Here is a 17,450-nt window from a genome sequence, read left to right as displayed (position 1 = left end):
AGAGGATTCCAGCACATTCTCTACTTGGAAGTATTGGAGGCGGAGGGAGGGTGTATGAAAGAGACACTCTCCCAGTGCAGGAAATGGGTGTGGAGAGCCGTCTTTTCCCTGAAGCCTTCCTTGAGAACGCTGCGTTCAGGAGTTAGCGTTTCTCTGTCTCATCCATCCCCGCCCAATGCGTCTTGGTACTGAGGAGCGTGGTCTCCAGACCATGTAGTTTCACGGAAACACACCTTACAGATTGGGACCTGCCAGACCAAGGAAGACAAAGAAGCCTTTGCCATCGTGTGCGTCCCGCTGTCTGAGGTCCGAGACCTGGACTTTGCCAACGATGCCAACAAAGTATTGGCCACCACGGTGAAGAAGCTGGAGAATGGCAGCATCACCCAGAATGAGAGGAGGTGAGAATCTTTCAAACCTGGCTTTGAGTCATTAAGAGTCAACTGTTGACCTGAGTTTGGTGGGGTGGGGGGCAGAGGAAGGCCTGTGGTCTCAGCACTCAGGAGGTGGAAGCTGGAGGATCAGGAGTTCAAGGTTATCCTCTGCTACATAACAAGCTCAAGGCCAGCCTGGGCTACATGAGACCTTGTCCCTCAAAACTAATTAAAAAAATCACTTAAAGCCCCCAAAAAACACCACCAACACACCAATACACACACACACACACACACACACACACACACACACACACACGGTCAATTAATTCGTACAGTAAAGCCGATGACTCTAAAAGAACATGTAGAATATTCTTCATCGTAGCAGCCTCACATCTGATAATGCTCAGCAGTGAAGAATGCTTTCCAGCACAGACACCTGATGGCTCACAATGACCTGTAATTCTAGATCTGAGGGACCTGGCGCCCTCCTCTGGCCATCGCAGGTACTACACTCACAGGCACATGCACATAGACAGAGACACACACATATAAATAAAAATAAAAATGTCTGATGGTGTACTTATTTTTTCCATTTTATCTTGGCTTGGAGATGGATGGTTTCAGCTTCTCTCTGCTCTTTGAAAGCTTTTAGAGATCACATGACAATACTTGAATTCATGTTTAGATTTTGAGTCTTGCGTTTTCTGGTCATATTTTCATATACTCTCTGCCTGTGCCACTCACCTGGAGAAACTGGGTCCTTAACGTCTAGCTTACTTACTTTTAAACATGTGAGAAAAAGAAGGCTGCAAGGAATCAGTATGTCTCCACTTTGTATCAGCTATGTTAGGTACAGTAATTCTGAAAACCCAAGCCTGGATGTGGTCCTTCAATAGCTATTCCCGTTTCTTCCAAAGGAAATGGAGGTTAAACTCTACCTGGGTAAAATTACATAAACAGCGGGTGGGGTATCTAGTCACATGACTGACGGTTGGTGCTTCTCATGGCCTCGGGGTATAAACTCCTCTCTCTTCTTCTCTTTGTGATCTGTTGCTGCAGACTTTGAATCTGAACAGTGAGGAGATATTTGCTGAGTCTCTGGCCATGCACACCAGAGCTCTCACCTACAGCCATTGAGATGACAAGCCCCTTTCTAAATAGCCCAGCCAGGAACGGTAAAGTCAGAGAAAAATATGTTGCGGCTCACTGGTTCATTCCTCAGTTGCACATTCTTGAACATTTGTCCAAAAGAAGCCCAGAACACAAGGGCAAAAATGTCCAGGCTTGTCCTAAACAACCCCAAACTGAAGGCCATCTCTGTTTGTCATCGTTGAAGAATCAAATTGTACTGTGTTCATACAGTGGAGTACCATACAGACAGGAACGCAGATGAACTATACATATAAGTGATGGCATGGGTGAACCTAACAAGCTCAGGATTGGGTAGGGAGGAAGCAGGATGGATATGTCCGCCATAACATTCTGAGTGTTCTGTCACTAAATGCATAAATTCTAGATACATTATAGCATATGCCTTAGATACAATATACCTCTTACTTAAACATTGTTGCTATGCTGACAATCAGTCAAATGGGTATCAGCTTTCTGTCGGTTCTTACCATCATTGTGAGAACCTGCATTTGACACATGTCCTTCCCACCCTGTGCTGGCCAGTAAACCAAGACCAGAAGCAGAAACTGGCCACTCTCATAGCTACAGATGATTGAAGGCCAGAGCCAGCTCACAGCAGAAATGGATGTCAGTGTGCAGATAGGAATGTTTCCTCTTGATTAATTGTCTCCCACGTTCACAGGAAGTTACCACACTTCCCTGAGTCTTTTGGTAAACATGAAGTACTTACTGAGTAAAGATTGCCATTCATGGTGTTAGGTCCTTCTGATCACCTCCTCCCATAGGCCTTTTTTCTCCAGCTCCTGTCAGGGGGAACCCATCTTCTCCAGATCTGCCTCAGGAGGACTGTGGACAAGAGTGACCCTAGGCCACATATTTTTACTTCCCTGCCTGTCCCTCTGCTACTTCAGTGAGAAACAACAATGAGGCTGAGTGCCTGAGAACAGGGAGGTTGCATTTTCTGATGATGTTACCCCTCATCCTGATGCAGTCCAGGCTGCCTGTCAGAGCAGTGAACAGGCCCTTAGTCCCTCAACTTAAGAATTCAATAGAAAATTCATTCTGAGAATAACTGACAACCCTGATGTTTCCCCCTGTGGGGAGTGCGGTTAGCATTAGCTATTCTTTTTATTTGAAACCAAGGTCAAAGGGAGGATTTGAGAACACTGCAGGCCTGCCCATGTGGTGGGATCTCTCTCTCCTCTCCTCCCTGTGATTTCCTTTAGTCACTCCAGGAAGCGACTCCGTGGGTGCAGCTCCTGTGTCAGGCTTCATCTTCCTCAGCCTTAGATATTTTCATTTGAATTTTCTGGTTGTATACTACATGACTACACCAAGAAAATAGAGGATTGGGAGTGCGTCATGGGGAGAGAGGGGGCGTGAGGTGTCAACTCTGTGTGGAGCCTGAGAAGGTGCCACACTTCTTATAGTCTCCAAGGGACCTGCTTTGTCCTCCGAGAGTCGTCTGTGACAGCTCCTCAGAGGTGCAGTTAATTCAGTGAGACTGAGTGCTTGCTTGATATGTGCTGGCTACCGGCCATGCCGTGTGTGCTCTGGGGTGCAGCAAGGATAAAGGCTGTCATGCCTACCTCTTCATGCAGCTAGGACCACTTCCTCATGCCACTAGGGATGTCGCAGAATGTCTGTCCAGTCAGCCTCTTCCAAATCCAGCACCTTATGAAGAGCACCATGTCTTTATGCAATGACCAGGGCTGAGTGGTTATTCTTATAAACATGTCATGTAAACTATGTCACGTCCCTCCCTCCTGCTCCCTCTCCCTCCTTCCTCTCCCTTCTCCCTTTCCCTCCTTCCCCCTCCCTCTCCCTCCTCCCTCCCTCCTTCGCACCCCTCCCTTCCCCCTCCCTTCTTGGTCCCCCTCTCCTCTTCTCTCTTCTTTGTCTTCCTCCCCTTCCCTCCCATAGCCCAGGGAGTCCTTGAACTCTGTGTAGCCAATTATGACCCTGACCTCTTTAACATTTTTTCTCTTTCTAATCTGCTTTTTAAAATCTCTGTTTGCTGTTCTCTGTATTCCTTTGGTGCTGCCTTATAATTGCACGTAGGTGATTTTCTATACACTTTCATTACTCAGATTTCTGGTTCTTCGCCTCACCCATGCGCCCTTCATTCACATCTACCGTTTTAAATTATGTTCTCTTGCTATAATTGCTTTCTCTGCTGCGGACTGACAACACACTCATTTAGATGTCACGTAGAATGGCTTTGTTACTTGGGTTGTATTAGCGATGAATCAGCCTTCTGATTTTTAGCGCGACGGCTGTCTTTCCTAACGTCGGTTTTCTGCATGTTTCGTGATTTAATTACACAGGCTTCTCTTAGGTGGAATTATATTGCCTTTTCTCTCGGTGCTCATTCATTTTATATCTCCTGTGGCATAGCCTCCATCTGACCCCTCTCCACCAGTCCAACCATGTTGAGTCTCCTCTGGTAAGGGGAGACATGTGAGTCAGGTGATCATAGGCAGGGAGGTCCCCTCTGTGCTTCCTGTCCCTTCAGTGCCTGCCTAGCTGCAGCCTGCACAGGGCTATGAATTTCTGAGGCTCTGCAAGGGGGCCTCTGTCTGTCTTCACAGTTTCGTTTTTCAGAGAGACAGGGTTTCTCTGTGTAGCCCCTGATGTCCTGGAACTCTATCTTGCTTTGTAGGCCAGGCTGGCCTAGAACTCAGAAATCTGCCTGCCTCTGCCTCCTGAGTGCTGGGATTGAAGGTGTGTGTCATTTGCTGCTCCCGGCTCTTGTACTTTGTTCTTGACCCATGTGGCCTTTTTTATTTTTCAGGTGTCTGTCTTTTAAAATACATAACATATATTTTAACTATGCTAAATCTGTCAAATTCTGTTGCATAGATTTTCTTAGGAGTATGTAAACAGACAGTTACTTATCTCTGATAGGGAGCGGATATCAGACCAAAAATAACGATTCCAGCCAAGTCTCACTTACCATATATACACTATACACATATATTTTATATATTATGTATATATAAAATACATGCATTGGGGTTGGGGATTTGGCTCAGTGGTAGAGCGCTTGCCTAGCAAGTGCAAGGCCCTGGGTTCGGTCCTCAGCTCTGGAAAAAAAACCCCAAAAAACCACATGCATCATTATATGTAATATATGTATATAAAAATATATCATTTATAATTACCAAACATTACTATTTATGCATAAATGTGACTTTATATTGTATATAATGTTCTTCTCATTGCCCCCTTAACTATTACCTATTTTAAGAATAATCAAGGGGCTGGAGAGATGGCTCAGCGGTTAAGAGCACTGACTGCTCGTCCAGAGGTCCTGAGTTCAATTCCCAGCAACCACATGGTGGCTCACAACCATCTATAATGGAATCTGATGCCCTCTTCTGGTGTGTCTGAAGACAGTGTACTCATATAAATAAAATAAATCTAAAAAAAAAAAGAATAATCAAGAGTTATGATAGAGCCGAGCCTTTTGTTTTTCTTGTCTAAACCCCCAACTCCAGTTACGGAGTCAGCAAGAGACAGGATTTATGTTTAAGTTGAATGAGCATTGAGCAGAGAGAACCCACTTGGCTTCAGGCTCACTCCTGCCTGCTGACGTCACCTGATGTCCAGGCCGCCCAGGATTTCATTTAGTAACTGTTTGCAAATAAGTGATGGAGTTGGAGTTGGACTCGAGGGTGGGGGGAAATATTGTGAAAGGTCAGGTGAGTAGCAATGGCATTCGACATCATAGTTTGTTGATGAACTATGTGTAAAAAGAGTTTAGCTTTCTTAGCGTTTTAGTTCTTAGACTTAATCTTTAGTCGTCTAAAATTGTCACAATCTTTTCCTGTGTGTGATAGGTTTGTGACTAAGTTGTTGGAAGACCTCATTTTCTTTGTGGCTGATGTGACCAACAACGGACAGGATGTTCTGGATGTGGTCATCACCAAGCCCAACCGGGAACGGCAAAAACTAATGAGGGAACAGAATATTCTGGCACAGGTGAGTTGCTGAAGGAGCCCAATTGTTGCATTTTATGTTGTGAGTTACGGTATCAGGGAAATCTTTGTATCGGTTAGTTTACGCCTTGCTGCATAACAAATGACACCCACAGGCTTCTTTTGGCCCCTGTGAGTTTCAAGTGTGACAGCTGCTTCTGTGGGGTGGCCCTTGCTCAGGGGAGTTCTCAGAGGGACTGCCAAGGCGTTAAGTGGCCTGACTGTCTTCTCAAGGGTGGACTGAGAGGAGATCTGCTTCCCAGATGGCTCATACAGTTTAGTACAAGTCTGCCTCCAGACAAGGCTCTGTCTCTCTGTGAAGGTCGGTGTTAGCTGTATGTAGCTCCACAGACACAGGGGAGATGGGCTGCTGTACCTGCCTACAGGCTAACTGATGTTGGAAGGCTCATTTTAACTCTAGGCCACCCCCCCACACCCCCAGGGTGAGATCTGAGGCTGTAAAGTGGGGAAAGATCTGAGCGCAGCCTCACTGTTCTGACCTGGGCTGTGCACACAGTGCAAGCAGCTTCCTCAAACTCCTTCTGTGCCTTCTTCACTGTGAAGGACTTTGGTCTCCAAAGGAAGATGGTTCCCCTTAAAAGTGCAGGATCCAGAGAAGGGGGAGAGACCCAGACTCGGCTATGGAGTCTCTGAGACATTATCTCAGATGCCACCACATCCGTCAGTTCTGGGTGATTGGCTAAAAGCAGTTTTACAGAGTATCTCCAAAAACTGCCTAGGAAGAACTTGTGACTAGAATTTCCGGGTGACTTTGGAACCATTCCACCTTGTACTGGCTGGTTTTGTGTGTCAACTTGACACAAGCTGGGGGTTATCACAGAGAAAGGAGCCTCCCTTGAGGAAATGCCTTCATGAGAACCAGCTGTAAGGCATTTTCTTAATGAGTGATCAAGGGTGATCTGATCACCCAAGGTCCCCTGTGGGTGGTGCCATCCCTGGGCTGGTGGTCCTGGGTTCTATAAGAGAGCAAGCCAGGGGAAGCAAGTCAGTAAGAAACATCCCTCCATGGCCTCTGCATCAGCTCCTGCTTCCTGCCCTGTGTGAGTTCCAGCCCTCACTTCCTTTGGTGATGAACAGCAATGTGGAAGTGTAAGCTGAATAAACCCTTTCCTCCCCAGCTTGCTTCTTGGTCATGATGTTTGTGCAGGAATAGAAACCTTGATTGTGACACGAATGCTTCCGTCTGCTCTAGGAAGGAGTGGGAGTCTGGCCCAGCACTCTCAAGTGCATACATATCAGTAAATTAATTTGCCTCTTAGTAACCTGCACACGGATATTCTTGCAGTTACACGTTTTTATTGTTTTATTAATGTATTAAATTATATTTAATATATAAACATAATAAATAATAATTAAATAATTAGGTTTTGTATTAACCACATATGGCCTCAAGGAAAAGCCTTAAAAACATACAGGTCATAGCACTAATTAATTAATGTTAATTAACATTCCATGCTGAGTTGGGAAGGGAAATCTGAAGACGCAGTGTGGTTGAGATCCACAGAACGTCTGAAAACAGTGTTCTTAGCAAATGAAGTAAATCTCACAGGTCTCAGGGACCAAGTCTTTCCTACAGGAGGAAATTGCTTTCAGAAAGCGTTTGATTCCTGGACTTTTAGGACCTTGAGTAAATTTTGAATGTATTAACTGCTCTGCCCAACTTTTTATTTCATAATAGAAATACAGAGTAACTCAAGGTCTAGGGAACATAAAGTTCTTCCTTTCAAAAATAATTTTATTTTTTCGAGAACTTCATACATAAATGCTGACCTTATCTCTGCCGTGCCCCTCTTCTTCCAAGGTCTCTCTCCTCCAAGTTCCCGACTCCCCCATATATTACTATGTGTATAGACATTTATGTGTAAACATCACCTGCTGGGTTTACTCAGTGCTGCTCATTTGTGTCCAACATTGACCCCTTGGTACGGGACAGCCTGTGTGGGACTCGTCTCTGGAGCAGGCTCTCACCACCTCTAGCTCTTCACTTTATGGTGGGGTCATGTGGAATCTCCCTTATCCAAGTTTACATGTCAACTGTCACTGTCCTTACCCTGGTCTCGTTCAGGCAACCGTGTGGCTTAGAGTTCATAGGTCACACATAAAAGGCACAATCTCATGTCGTCGTTTTCTGGTTTTCTGTGATTTTCTGAGCCTTAGGTGTAGGGATGTGTGCAGTTGTAGTAATCAGACTTAGGCACCCCGGGGCCACGTAGTCTCTGTATTTTGACCAGTTGTGGATCCCTGAAATAATCTTCACCTGTTGCAAAAAAATTTTGAGAACATAAAAGTCTCAAGGAAGCATAGGCATATTTTGCGAACTCCAAGGGACAATTCCTTTTCATTTTGAATTCTTGTGTTGGGGCTCCTGGCCTCGATCCCATGATCCTTCTGGAGAACGTTCTCAGCCTGCCGGCTTCTCTCTAGAAGGCCCTCTAGCAGCCCAAGTCGCGTCCTCATACTCATCCAGTGCTCCCTGGTCTAGCAAGACTTTGGCTCCATGTAGGAGATGGGATGTGCAGAGGGCGTCTCCAGAATCACTCCTGTGGCTCCTTGATTCGTTCATTCCTATGGCCACTTATCTGCCTACTGTGAACAGTGAAGGGACTCCGAGAATCTCATGTGCTTAGGATCACTGTTATTGGTGCACATGTATTTGGAGAGTTATTTCCTTTCATCTAGAGCAAGGCGAGAGTGACATTTGGAAGCCATTTCCTGATGTAAATTTCAGGGAAAGTAAATGTACAGGCCCTTTATATTGTTTTAATTTGTTGCCGAAAAATAACAGAATAATAAAAACATATGAAAACATACTTTAATTCACCTGACTATTTCTGCGTAGCTTCCTACAAATGCCGAAGCGTTTACGTCTTAATAAAAATACAATTTCTAAGTGAAATCGATCATGTTATGACGTAGTGAATTTGTGGCTGACCTTGGGTCCTGTAAGCAGCGGGGTTTTGGTTTGTCCGCGTTCATTATCCAGGGATAACGACCACTAAGTTCCCCTCTACCCCTGACTAAGTAGGGAGTGGGGGGCCTGTGCATTAATCCCAGTCACATATTTCTACAGTGTTTTTAAGTCCGTGTTATCTGTTGAAAATGAAAACAGGGCGCAGAGAATACCCGTGTGTCCATCAACCCAGGAGGATCTGTTTATTCCTCTAGGTGTTTGGGATCCTTAAAGCCCCTTTCAAGGAGAAGGCTGGGGAAGGCTCGATGCTGAGGCTGGAGGACCTGGGCGACCAGCGCTATGCCCCGTACAAGTACGTGCTGCGTCTCTGCTACCGCGTGCTGCGGCATTCGCAGCAGGACTACAGGAAGAACCAGGTGGGTCCCGAGTCTCAGCGTGGGCTTCGGTGGCTGTTAGTGTAGACCGGAGGACGTGGAACCTGGCTTTGCAAGGACGGGCTTTATGTGGGTAGCCCAGAGAACCATCTGTAGGGACTGTGGCGATAAACAGGTATTCTTCTTAGGAGTTAGACACGAAGGTGGGATGCCGTGATGGTCCCAGAACCTGCAGAGCAGGGCACCTTGGCTCATTCTTGGCGTGAGGGGCTTGGGAAGTGCAGGATTTCTATGCTTAGGGGCTGCAGAACTCTAGCGTGTGGTAGAGTGGAAATCAGCTGCGTGGCTGTATGGGAGCAGGAGGGTTTTTGTTTGTTTGGTCGGTCTGTTTTTTTGTTTTTCTCAGAAGACAGAATAATTGGATTGATTACTTTTCTTGTCATTGTGACCAAATTTCGGATACGAAGAAACTCAAGGGAGAGAGGGCTTATTTGGGCCACCGTTTGAAGTCTCTCCTGGCAGGGAAGGCACAGGGTGACTCCTCACCTCTTGGCAGAACAGGAAGCAGAGAACAGACAGGAAGTTGGGTTATAAAACCACAATGCCCACCCCCGGTGACCCACTTCCTCCAGAGAGGCTCTACCTGGAGGTTCTGCAACCTTCTATAGTCTGCCCCCTGCTGGGGACCAAGTGTTCCAACCCGTGTGCCTTTGGGGGGACATTTCTTTCTTTCTTTCTTTTTTTTTATCTTTATTAACTTGAGTATTTCTTATTTACATTTCGATTGTTATTCCCTTTCCGGGTTTCCCGGCCAACATCCCCCTAACCCCTCCCCCTCCCCTTCTATATGGGTGTTCCCCTCCCCATCCTTCCCCCATTACCGCCCTCCCCCAACAATCACGTTCACTTGGGGTTCAGTCTTAGCAGGACCAAGGGCTTCCCCTTCCACTGGTGCTCTTACTAGGCTATTCATTGCTATCTATGAGGTTGGAGCCCAGGGTCAGTCCCTGTATAGTCTTTGGGTAGTGGCTTAGTCCGAAGCTCTGGTTGGTTGGCATTGTTGTTCACATGGGGTCTCGAGCCCCTTCAAGCTCTTCCAGTCCTTTCTCTGATTCCTTCAACGGGGGTCCCGTTCTCAGTTCAGTGGTTTGCTTCTGGCATTCCCCTATGTATTTGCTGTATTCTGGCTGTGTCTCTCAGGAGAGATCTACATCTGGTTCCTGTCGGCCTGCACTTCTTTGCTTCATCCATCTTGTCTAAATGGGTGACTGTATATGTATGGGCCACATGTGGGGCAGGCTCTGAATGGTTGTTCCTTCTGCCTCTATTTTAATCTTTGCCTCCCTATTCCCTGCCAAGGGTATTCTTGTTCTTTGGGGGACATTTCATATTCAAACTGTAACAGGGTAGGGAGAAAGAATGATGGCGTTGGAAAGGCAGCCATGGTCCTGGTGCAGTCTGAGCTGTGGAAGATGAGGGTGGCTTGTGTGGGTCTAGGATTGTAGCCAAAAGTGGTGTTCTGCTAGTGAAACCTCACTTCAGGACTCACTTTGTCTTAAAAATATCTACTAGAGCCTGGAGAGATGGGTCAGTGGATGAGAGCACTAACTTCTCTTCTAGAGGACCTGGGTTCAATTCTCAGCTCTCACTTGGGTAGCTCATGGCTTCCTGTAACTCCTGTCCCAGGCGATCCAGTATCTCCCTTTGGACTCTATTGGCACTGTAGGTAAACACACACGCATGGACTCACACACGCACGCACACGCACAGGCAGGCAGGCAGGCAGGCGAAACACTCCTACACACCAAATACAGATACTCTTTAAAAGTCTGTAATATTTTGCACCGGGTTCAATAAGGCAGGTGTCTGACATAAAGCTATTTACATTATTGATCACCTGACAGTTTATTCTTCATGAATTTCTTACGTAGTAGAAGGGTCAATGTATCACTGGTGTGTTACAGAGTTTAGGTCATGAGAGGCTATAGTCTGAGAGAGGTCTCCATAGCAGAGCTCAGGGTGACAGATTGGAGGTGGGGGGATGGTGGGGATGGAGGAGAGTTAGGGGGATGGTGGAGGGTGGAGGGGTGGTGTGTGGGTGGTTGGAGGTGTGGGGGTGTTGAGTCAAGCTAGCAGCACTCAGCTTGCATTCCTCTCATGATGGGTTTAAGCAGCTTTCACCGATCTGCTCAGTTTAATCAGTTAAAGGTCTAGAGTAGAGACGGAGAAGCTTGTCATACACTCAGACTCACCGTGGTTTTGTTTTCTTTCTCCCATTGTTTGCTGTGGTATTGGGGGTCACACTTGGCAGCAGGCAGGCACCTTGACTCTCCTACACCCTCAGCTGCCGGCTGCAGTTTTAAGAACGGATCCAGTGTGCACACCCATGAGTCAGCTCTGAGAGCCTGAAAGCAATTTGGCAAGAAAACATTTCCTTTTTCCTTTAGGAGGAATGTGTTAAAATATGTTGGCCTTGGAAATCAGCTTTGAGATTAAGGAGGCACCAAAAAGAATATGTAGAACAGGTTAGCCAGGCAATAAGTAGTCCATCAAGAAACAGGAGCAAGTGGGCAGTGTAAACAGGCCCTAAACATTTCCTGAATTTAGATACTTGACATCCAATCCACAGTGTAATAGGCATCTCTCACACCATCCTGGTGCTGAACCTGGTTTTTTGGTTGAAATGCTGCCACCAGTGTCGTAATCCGGCTTCACTACATCCTTGTAGGACATCGGTGTAGAAAGTGACTTGTCTGCACGGGAGGGGATATGGATCCAGAACACTGAGGTGGACCTCCCGATGTTCAGCGATGTGTTACTAGAGGTGTCCAGCACAGCACCTGACCAGCTGAGCACAGGGGTGCGTGTGCAGAGGCAGCCCCTCCCCACTTCCTTCGTGGGCCCCCCTGAACTAGTAGTTACTTCTCTTAAAGCCTGCCAAGGAGCCATTGCAGAAGTTGTTTGTCTGGTTCAGTTTGAGGGCCCAGCGCATCGCGACGAGGAAGGCCTGGCAGTAGGTGGCTTTGTGGGAGTGACAGCATAAGATGGTGGGTTGTTACGTCTGGCACCCGGTGTTCAGAAACATGATGGGAGTCTGCCCTGAAAACCCCCATCTCCTGGCGAGCAAACACACAGGAACCTCTGCACATACATGTGTGCACGCAATCACCTGCTTGGGTAGGATGACACGCTCTCTAGATTTCCTTGAAGTTTGTCGCTGTGGGTGATTTACTCCGTTCTGTTCCCTTCTGTACTCTCCCCTCCCCTTCCTTTCCCTCCCCTCATCTCCCTTTCCCCTCCCCTCTCCTCCTCTTTCCCCCTCCCTTCCTCCTCCCTTCCCCTCGCTTCCCCTCCCTTCCCTTTTCCTCCCTTCCCTCTCTCTTCCCCTCCCTTTCCCCTCCCCTCCTTTCCCCTCCCTTCCCTTCCCCTCCCCTCCCTTCCTCCTTCCCCTCCACTCCCCTCCCCTTCCTTCCCTTCTCCTCCTTTCCCCTCCTGTCCTCTCCTCTCCCCTCCCCTCCCCTTCCTTCCCTTCCTTTCCCCTCCTTTCCCCTCCTGTCCTCTCCTCTCCCCTCCCCTCCCTTCCTCCAGAGTTCTGAGCAAGGATGAAGGCTCCTGGGCGCTCACCCATGCTCAGGTCCTGTGCCCATCACCTCTTCCTGCAGAATCTCACTGGGAACTGCACTCTTTATTCTGTTGAACTAAGTATGCTGGCATTTTCTCAGCCCCACATGGGTGTCTCTGTCATCCCAAAGACTCAGGGAATATGTCAGAAGAGGTGGCAGGAGGACTGTGAGAGCTGGGGGCTGGGAAGGAGCCCCATCTTCTGGGTTAGACACACGGTGTTGCATTCATAAACAGACAGCAGATGTGGCTACCCGCATAAAACCTGCACACAGAAAGACAGGACTAATGGGGGGTGGGGTGGGGTCTGAAAGGAGTAAGAGTCACAAAGAAAGGGTAATGGAAGGCAGTCGTGGGGTGGGCCCAGCACTAAATAAAAGGAGAAGCCAAGCTGAGCCCTAACCCCTTACTGAGTGCAGTGTGACCGGCCTCCTTCTTCTGCCCTAGCCTCCTACCCCAGTGAACTGCAGCCCCTGATCCTGAGCTGCAGTCAGCCCCTCCCCTAAGGCACTCTACTGGGTTGTTCATCTCTCTAGGACAGCGGTTCTCAATTTTCCCAATGCTGTGACCCAGGAATACAGTTCCTATGCTGTGGTGACTCCATAAAATTAACATCTATTGCTAGTTCTAACTGTAAGTTTGCTACTGTTATGAGTGGTGAGGTACACATCTGTGTTTTCTGATGGGCTTGGGCGATGCCAGTGAAAGGGTCCCTTGAGCCCCAAAGGGGCTGATCCAGGGTAACTACTCTGAGCAGTGTTCTGGTGCTTTATAGAGCAAAGTTTAAAAATGCAGGCTGAAGGCTTTGTACTTTATCACCTTTCCCCTTATATTCTAATAAAGAGTTCATGTGTGATTTAGTGCCAAACTGGGTCTTTAATGTTGTGTCTGGGTTTATTATTATTTAGAGAACTCAATAGCACCTCTAATTTCATTTAATTATTTATCAACATCTTGGAAGTTGGCCTCATCTTGGAAGTGTGACTCTGGTGGCCATAAACGTGTGTAAATCAATATGTAGCTTTAAAGTGATACACTGCAGGAGAACTTCACTTTAGTTAATTGGCTGCCCAACACAAGCCATCACTCGGGAGGCCACAAAGTGCTGCCTAGGTATAATTAGATTTGTGTAACCAGCATCGATTTCAAGGACTAGATGTGTTCTGGCAAATTTTCCTAAGGCAAAAACCACTTTCTGAATCAGTAAATTATCTCATCAGAGAAGCAGGTGCATTCCCAGGGAGAAACCCCCAGAAGTGGAGAGCCTTGTCATTGGGGAGGGTGCGTTCCTTAGCTCTAAGGTTATATGGATATGTGGCTGGCACAGAGTATGAAGACAAGTGATCATGGTTTGGGACATAGCAGAGTGAGTGTGAGGGACAAGGAACAGGGCTGGAGAGATGGCTCAGTGGTTGGGAGCACTGGCTGCTTCAGGTCCTAGCACCCACATGGGGGGCTTGCAACCATCTGTAATTCCAGTTCCAGGACATCTGATACCCTCTTCTGGAATCTGTGGGTACTGCATACATGTGGTACAGAGACATACATGCAGGTACACACACACACACACACACACACACACACACACATGCACTTATACACATACACTCACACACACAAATACACATGCACACACACATGCATACAAACGTACATGAACACATATACACATGCACAAACACACATGTACATACACACATGCACATACATATACACATGCACACACATACACACATGCACATGCACATTACACACACATACACACACGCACACACACACACACACACACACACACACACACACACACACCATTAAAGAAAAATAAGGAACAACATTCTCTCATTGCTAGGATAACATTTTGACCTTTGCCATAGCTCACAAGGATGCTCACCCCCCCTTTTTTTAAATAAGAAATTACCATCTAACCAAGCTGACTCTCTCTTTTATACAATTAAAATATATTTATTATATATATATGGGTGTTTTGCCTGCCTGCATGTGTACCCTGTGTGCCTGGCGCCCTCCGAGTTTCCACCACCTCAGGTGACACTGCATTGCAGTCTCTCTCCCAGCGCTCCCATGGTGGCTGGCCTTACATCCTTTCCTGACCTTGTCCCCACGTCAGTTCTTTCAGCCTCTCTCATCTGCAGTTGCCTCATTTCACTGATCCGACTGTAAGAGGGTTGCTTGGTTGCTCTCGGCTGTCCTTGTCTCTGCAGTGTGATCTCTAGAGAGGACCTCTCTCTCACGTGCAGCCACACATGGCCTCCCACACAGTGCCCTGAACTCTTGAAGCCGTGGTGAGATAGTTACTGTGTCACTGGATCTAATTAATAACTTGAGCTATTATACGACCCAGTTTGATTGCTCTTTACTGATAAGCGTGCTAAGTTTTCGATATTATTTATCAGGGAAGATCTTGTCATTCCGGTACTGGTCTGAGAAAAACAAAAACAACTCAAGTCCATGTAGGACCTTCAAATGGGGAAACAGATCTCAAGCCCTATGAGCGAAGCATCAGGCAGTCAATGTGCTCTTTAAAAAAATTATTATTATATTACCCAAAGTTGATAGTTACGACTTCCGGTGAGAGTCAGAGGACCTTGTGCAGGCTGGGGAAATTCTGTTACCATGGCATAAAAACTTAATTTGGATTTGTTTTTGTCAGTTACAAGAGTGCCAGTACCCATTTTAAAGACGATGATCAGTGACACAGCTTCTAATTAGTTAATTAGTTATCAAGTTATTAGTGGTACTGAAGAGGGAACCTTGAGCCTTGCGCGTCCCACCATGCTCCAACCTCAGTCTGCTGTTCCAGTTTAAATTTTGAGACTGCAGATAGCTTTTTCTTTGGTCAAGAAATCTTCTTTATTGAAGATTTTTTTTTTCTGACAATTTTCACTGGGTTTTTCTAGTGGCTCAGCTGATCTGAGCTGCCACTTCAAGCAGTCTGACTGCGCTCTCTCTCTCTCTCTCTCTCCCTCTCCCTCTCCCTTTCCCTCTCTCTCTCTCTCTTCAGGAGTACATCGCTAAGAACTTCTGCGTCATGCAGTCTCAGATCGGCTATGATATTTTGGCAGAAGATACGATCACAGCCTTGCTACACAACAACCGCAAACTCCTGGAGAAACACATCACGGCCAAAGAAATCGAGACCTTCGTCAGCCTGCTCAGGAGGAACCGGGAGCCGAGGTCTGCTCTGGTGGGGATGGAGGGGCCACGCCAAAACTCTGCTCTGGCCAGGTTGCACTGGAGCAGGGGGTTGCACATTGTCCTTTGACCTCCTGTTGCCTCAGAATGGGAGCAGTGAGCACAGAGCAGCCAAGGACAACGCCAGTGCTTGCTCCCCTAAGTCCTGTAACCGCAGATGCTGGACGGTGGGCAGGGTCTTCCGGAAGTGTGCGCCCTAGCCCTGTTATACACTCACACTGTCTTGTTCTTCGTTGATATATGGTTTCGGAGACACTTGAGGGAAGATAAGTGATTTTCTAAACATGAGTCACTGTTTGAATGGATGGACATCACCTAATAAACAGAGGCAGACAACCATTCTAAACAAGGCTAATGTATAATGAGAAGAATCGTCAGATTTGCGTTTAATGAAGCAGTAGATGAACGGCACGCAGGGAGATACCGCACCGAAACAATGTTAAAACCACATCAAAATAAGCTTTTCTTATTAAACTCCAAATTATACTTTTGTTGTGGGGCCTTTATTGAAATGCTTTGTCTCTGGCCAGTGAGATGGTGCAGGGGAATGATGTCCATCAGCCCGAGTTCGACCCCCCACTCCGGCAGAAGAGCTGTGTGTAGCGGCACTTGGCTCACATCTGGAAATTCCATCTCCTCCAGATCAGTGGGAGATGGGAGGTGGAGGCAGGACGGCCAGCCAGATCCACACAGTGCAGGAGGGTGGGAGAGCTGAACTGACTCCTGACTGCAATGCACACCATGCCTCGCCATGCCCCAATCCAGACATGCACGTACACCTCAGCACTTAAAAAATTTTACCTTAAAAATGAGTGGATATAGGCAAGATTCCGTGTTTAGTAATGAAGTTGTGAGGAATCAGTAAAAAAAAAAAAGGTATTCAGTTAAAATATAGAAACCAAATGCTTGTCTTTCCCTCCCTAGGTTTCTGGACTATCTGTCTGACCTCTGCGTGTCCAATAGCACCGCCATCCCTGTGACTCAGGAGCTCATCTGCAAATTCATGCTGAGCCCCGGCAATGCGGACATCCTCATTCAGACGAAGTAAGCTGCTCCCAGGAGGTGTCTGTCTGTCAGAACAGCCCTGGCTGAAGTGCTGGTCTTAATCGATTCCGCCTGTCATTGGTCTCCAGGCTGGTGTCCATGCAAGTGGAAAACCCCATGGAGAGTTCCATCCTTCCCGATGACATCGACGACGAGGAGGTTTGGCTTTACTGGATTGACAGCAACAAGGAGCCTCACGGCAAGGCCATCAGGCACCTGGCCCAGGAGGCCAGGGAAGGCACCAAGGCTGACCTAGAAGTCCTGACCTATTACAGGTATTGGGGACACTCATGCTCCCATCGTGTGATCACAGGGAGCTGGTTCTCTCCAACCTCTGAGAATTGCAGACACAGTAGGAGGGCGTTTAAAAATCGCGTCAGAGGGTGGGAGCTGAACTGGTTAAGGCCGCCTGAAGATTTCAAAATGGAAGTGAACACCTGTGCTTTCCACTGACATTTTCTGACAGGTTTGGGGCGTTTGTGCAGGAAGACAAACTCCTGAAGGGATGTAGGGGTGGACGAGAAGCAATAGGACCTTGGCTGTGGTCTGAGGGAGAAGAGGGACTGGGTGAGACAGATTTGGTGGCAGGAAGTGCAGTGGGTTAAGATGGGCTCTTGTGAGCATGTGCTCTTCTGAACTTGAGAGGGGCAGGTGTCTGTAGCTCTTCAAGGTCACCTGTGTTTAGGAGCAGAAGCACTAGGGGTGGTCCTCAGGGGTCAACATGTTATGATCAGTAACCTAATGGGGGTGGAGGGGCAGGCTGGCAAGATGGTTCAGTAGG

General features: G+C 47.3%; 1 protein-coding gene across 7 annotated transcripts in view; it reads left to right on the top strand.

Annotated features, from left to right (window-relative positions):
* Positions 1 to 17,450, top strand: part of Itpr2 (inositol 1,4,5-trisphosphate receptor, type 2) — a 406,037-nt gene that overhangs the window by 140,094 nt on the left and 248,493 nt on the right. For all 7 annotated transcript variants that reach the window (XM_039108425.1, XM_063286748.1, XM_039108427.2 and 4 more), the window contains 6 exons: positions 241 to 401; positions 5,351 to 5,492; positions 8,675 to 8,836; positions 15,435 to 15,607; positions 16,550 to 16,669; positions 16,759 to 16,944. In XM_039108425.1, the coding sequence (XP_038964353.1) occupies positions 241 to 401; positions 5,351 to 5,492; positions 8,675 to 8,836; positions 15,435 to 15,607; positions 16,550 to 16,669; positions 16,759 to 16,944 (944 nt within the window). The remainder of the gene's footprint in view (positions 1 to 240; positions 402 to 5,350; positions 5,493 to 8,674; positions 8,837 to 15,434; positions 15,608 to 16,549; positions 16,670 to 16,758; positions 16,945 to 17,450) is intronic.

This window comes from Rattus norvegicus, chromosome 4 (assembly GCF_036323735.1).
Source record: "Rattus norvegicus strain BN/NHsdMcwi chromosome 4, GRCr8, whole genome shotgun sequence".
NCBI lineage: Eukaryota > Metazoa > Chordata > Mammalia > Rodentia > Muridae > Rattus > Rattus norvegicus.
Note: the sequence above shows the minus strand (reverse complement) of the source record. Positions and strands in the feature narration are given on the sequence as shown.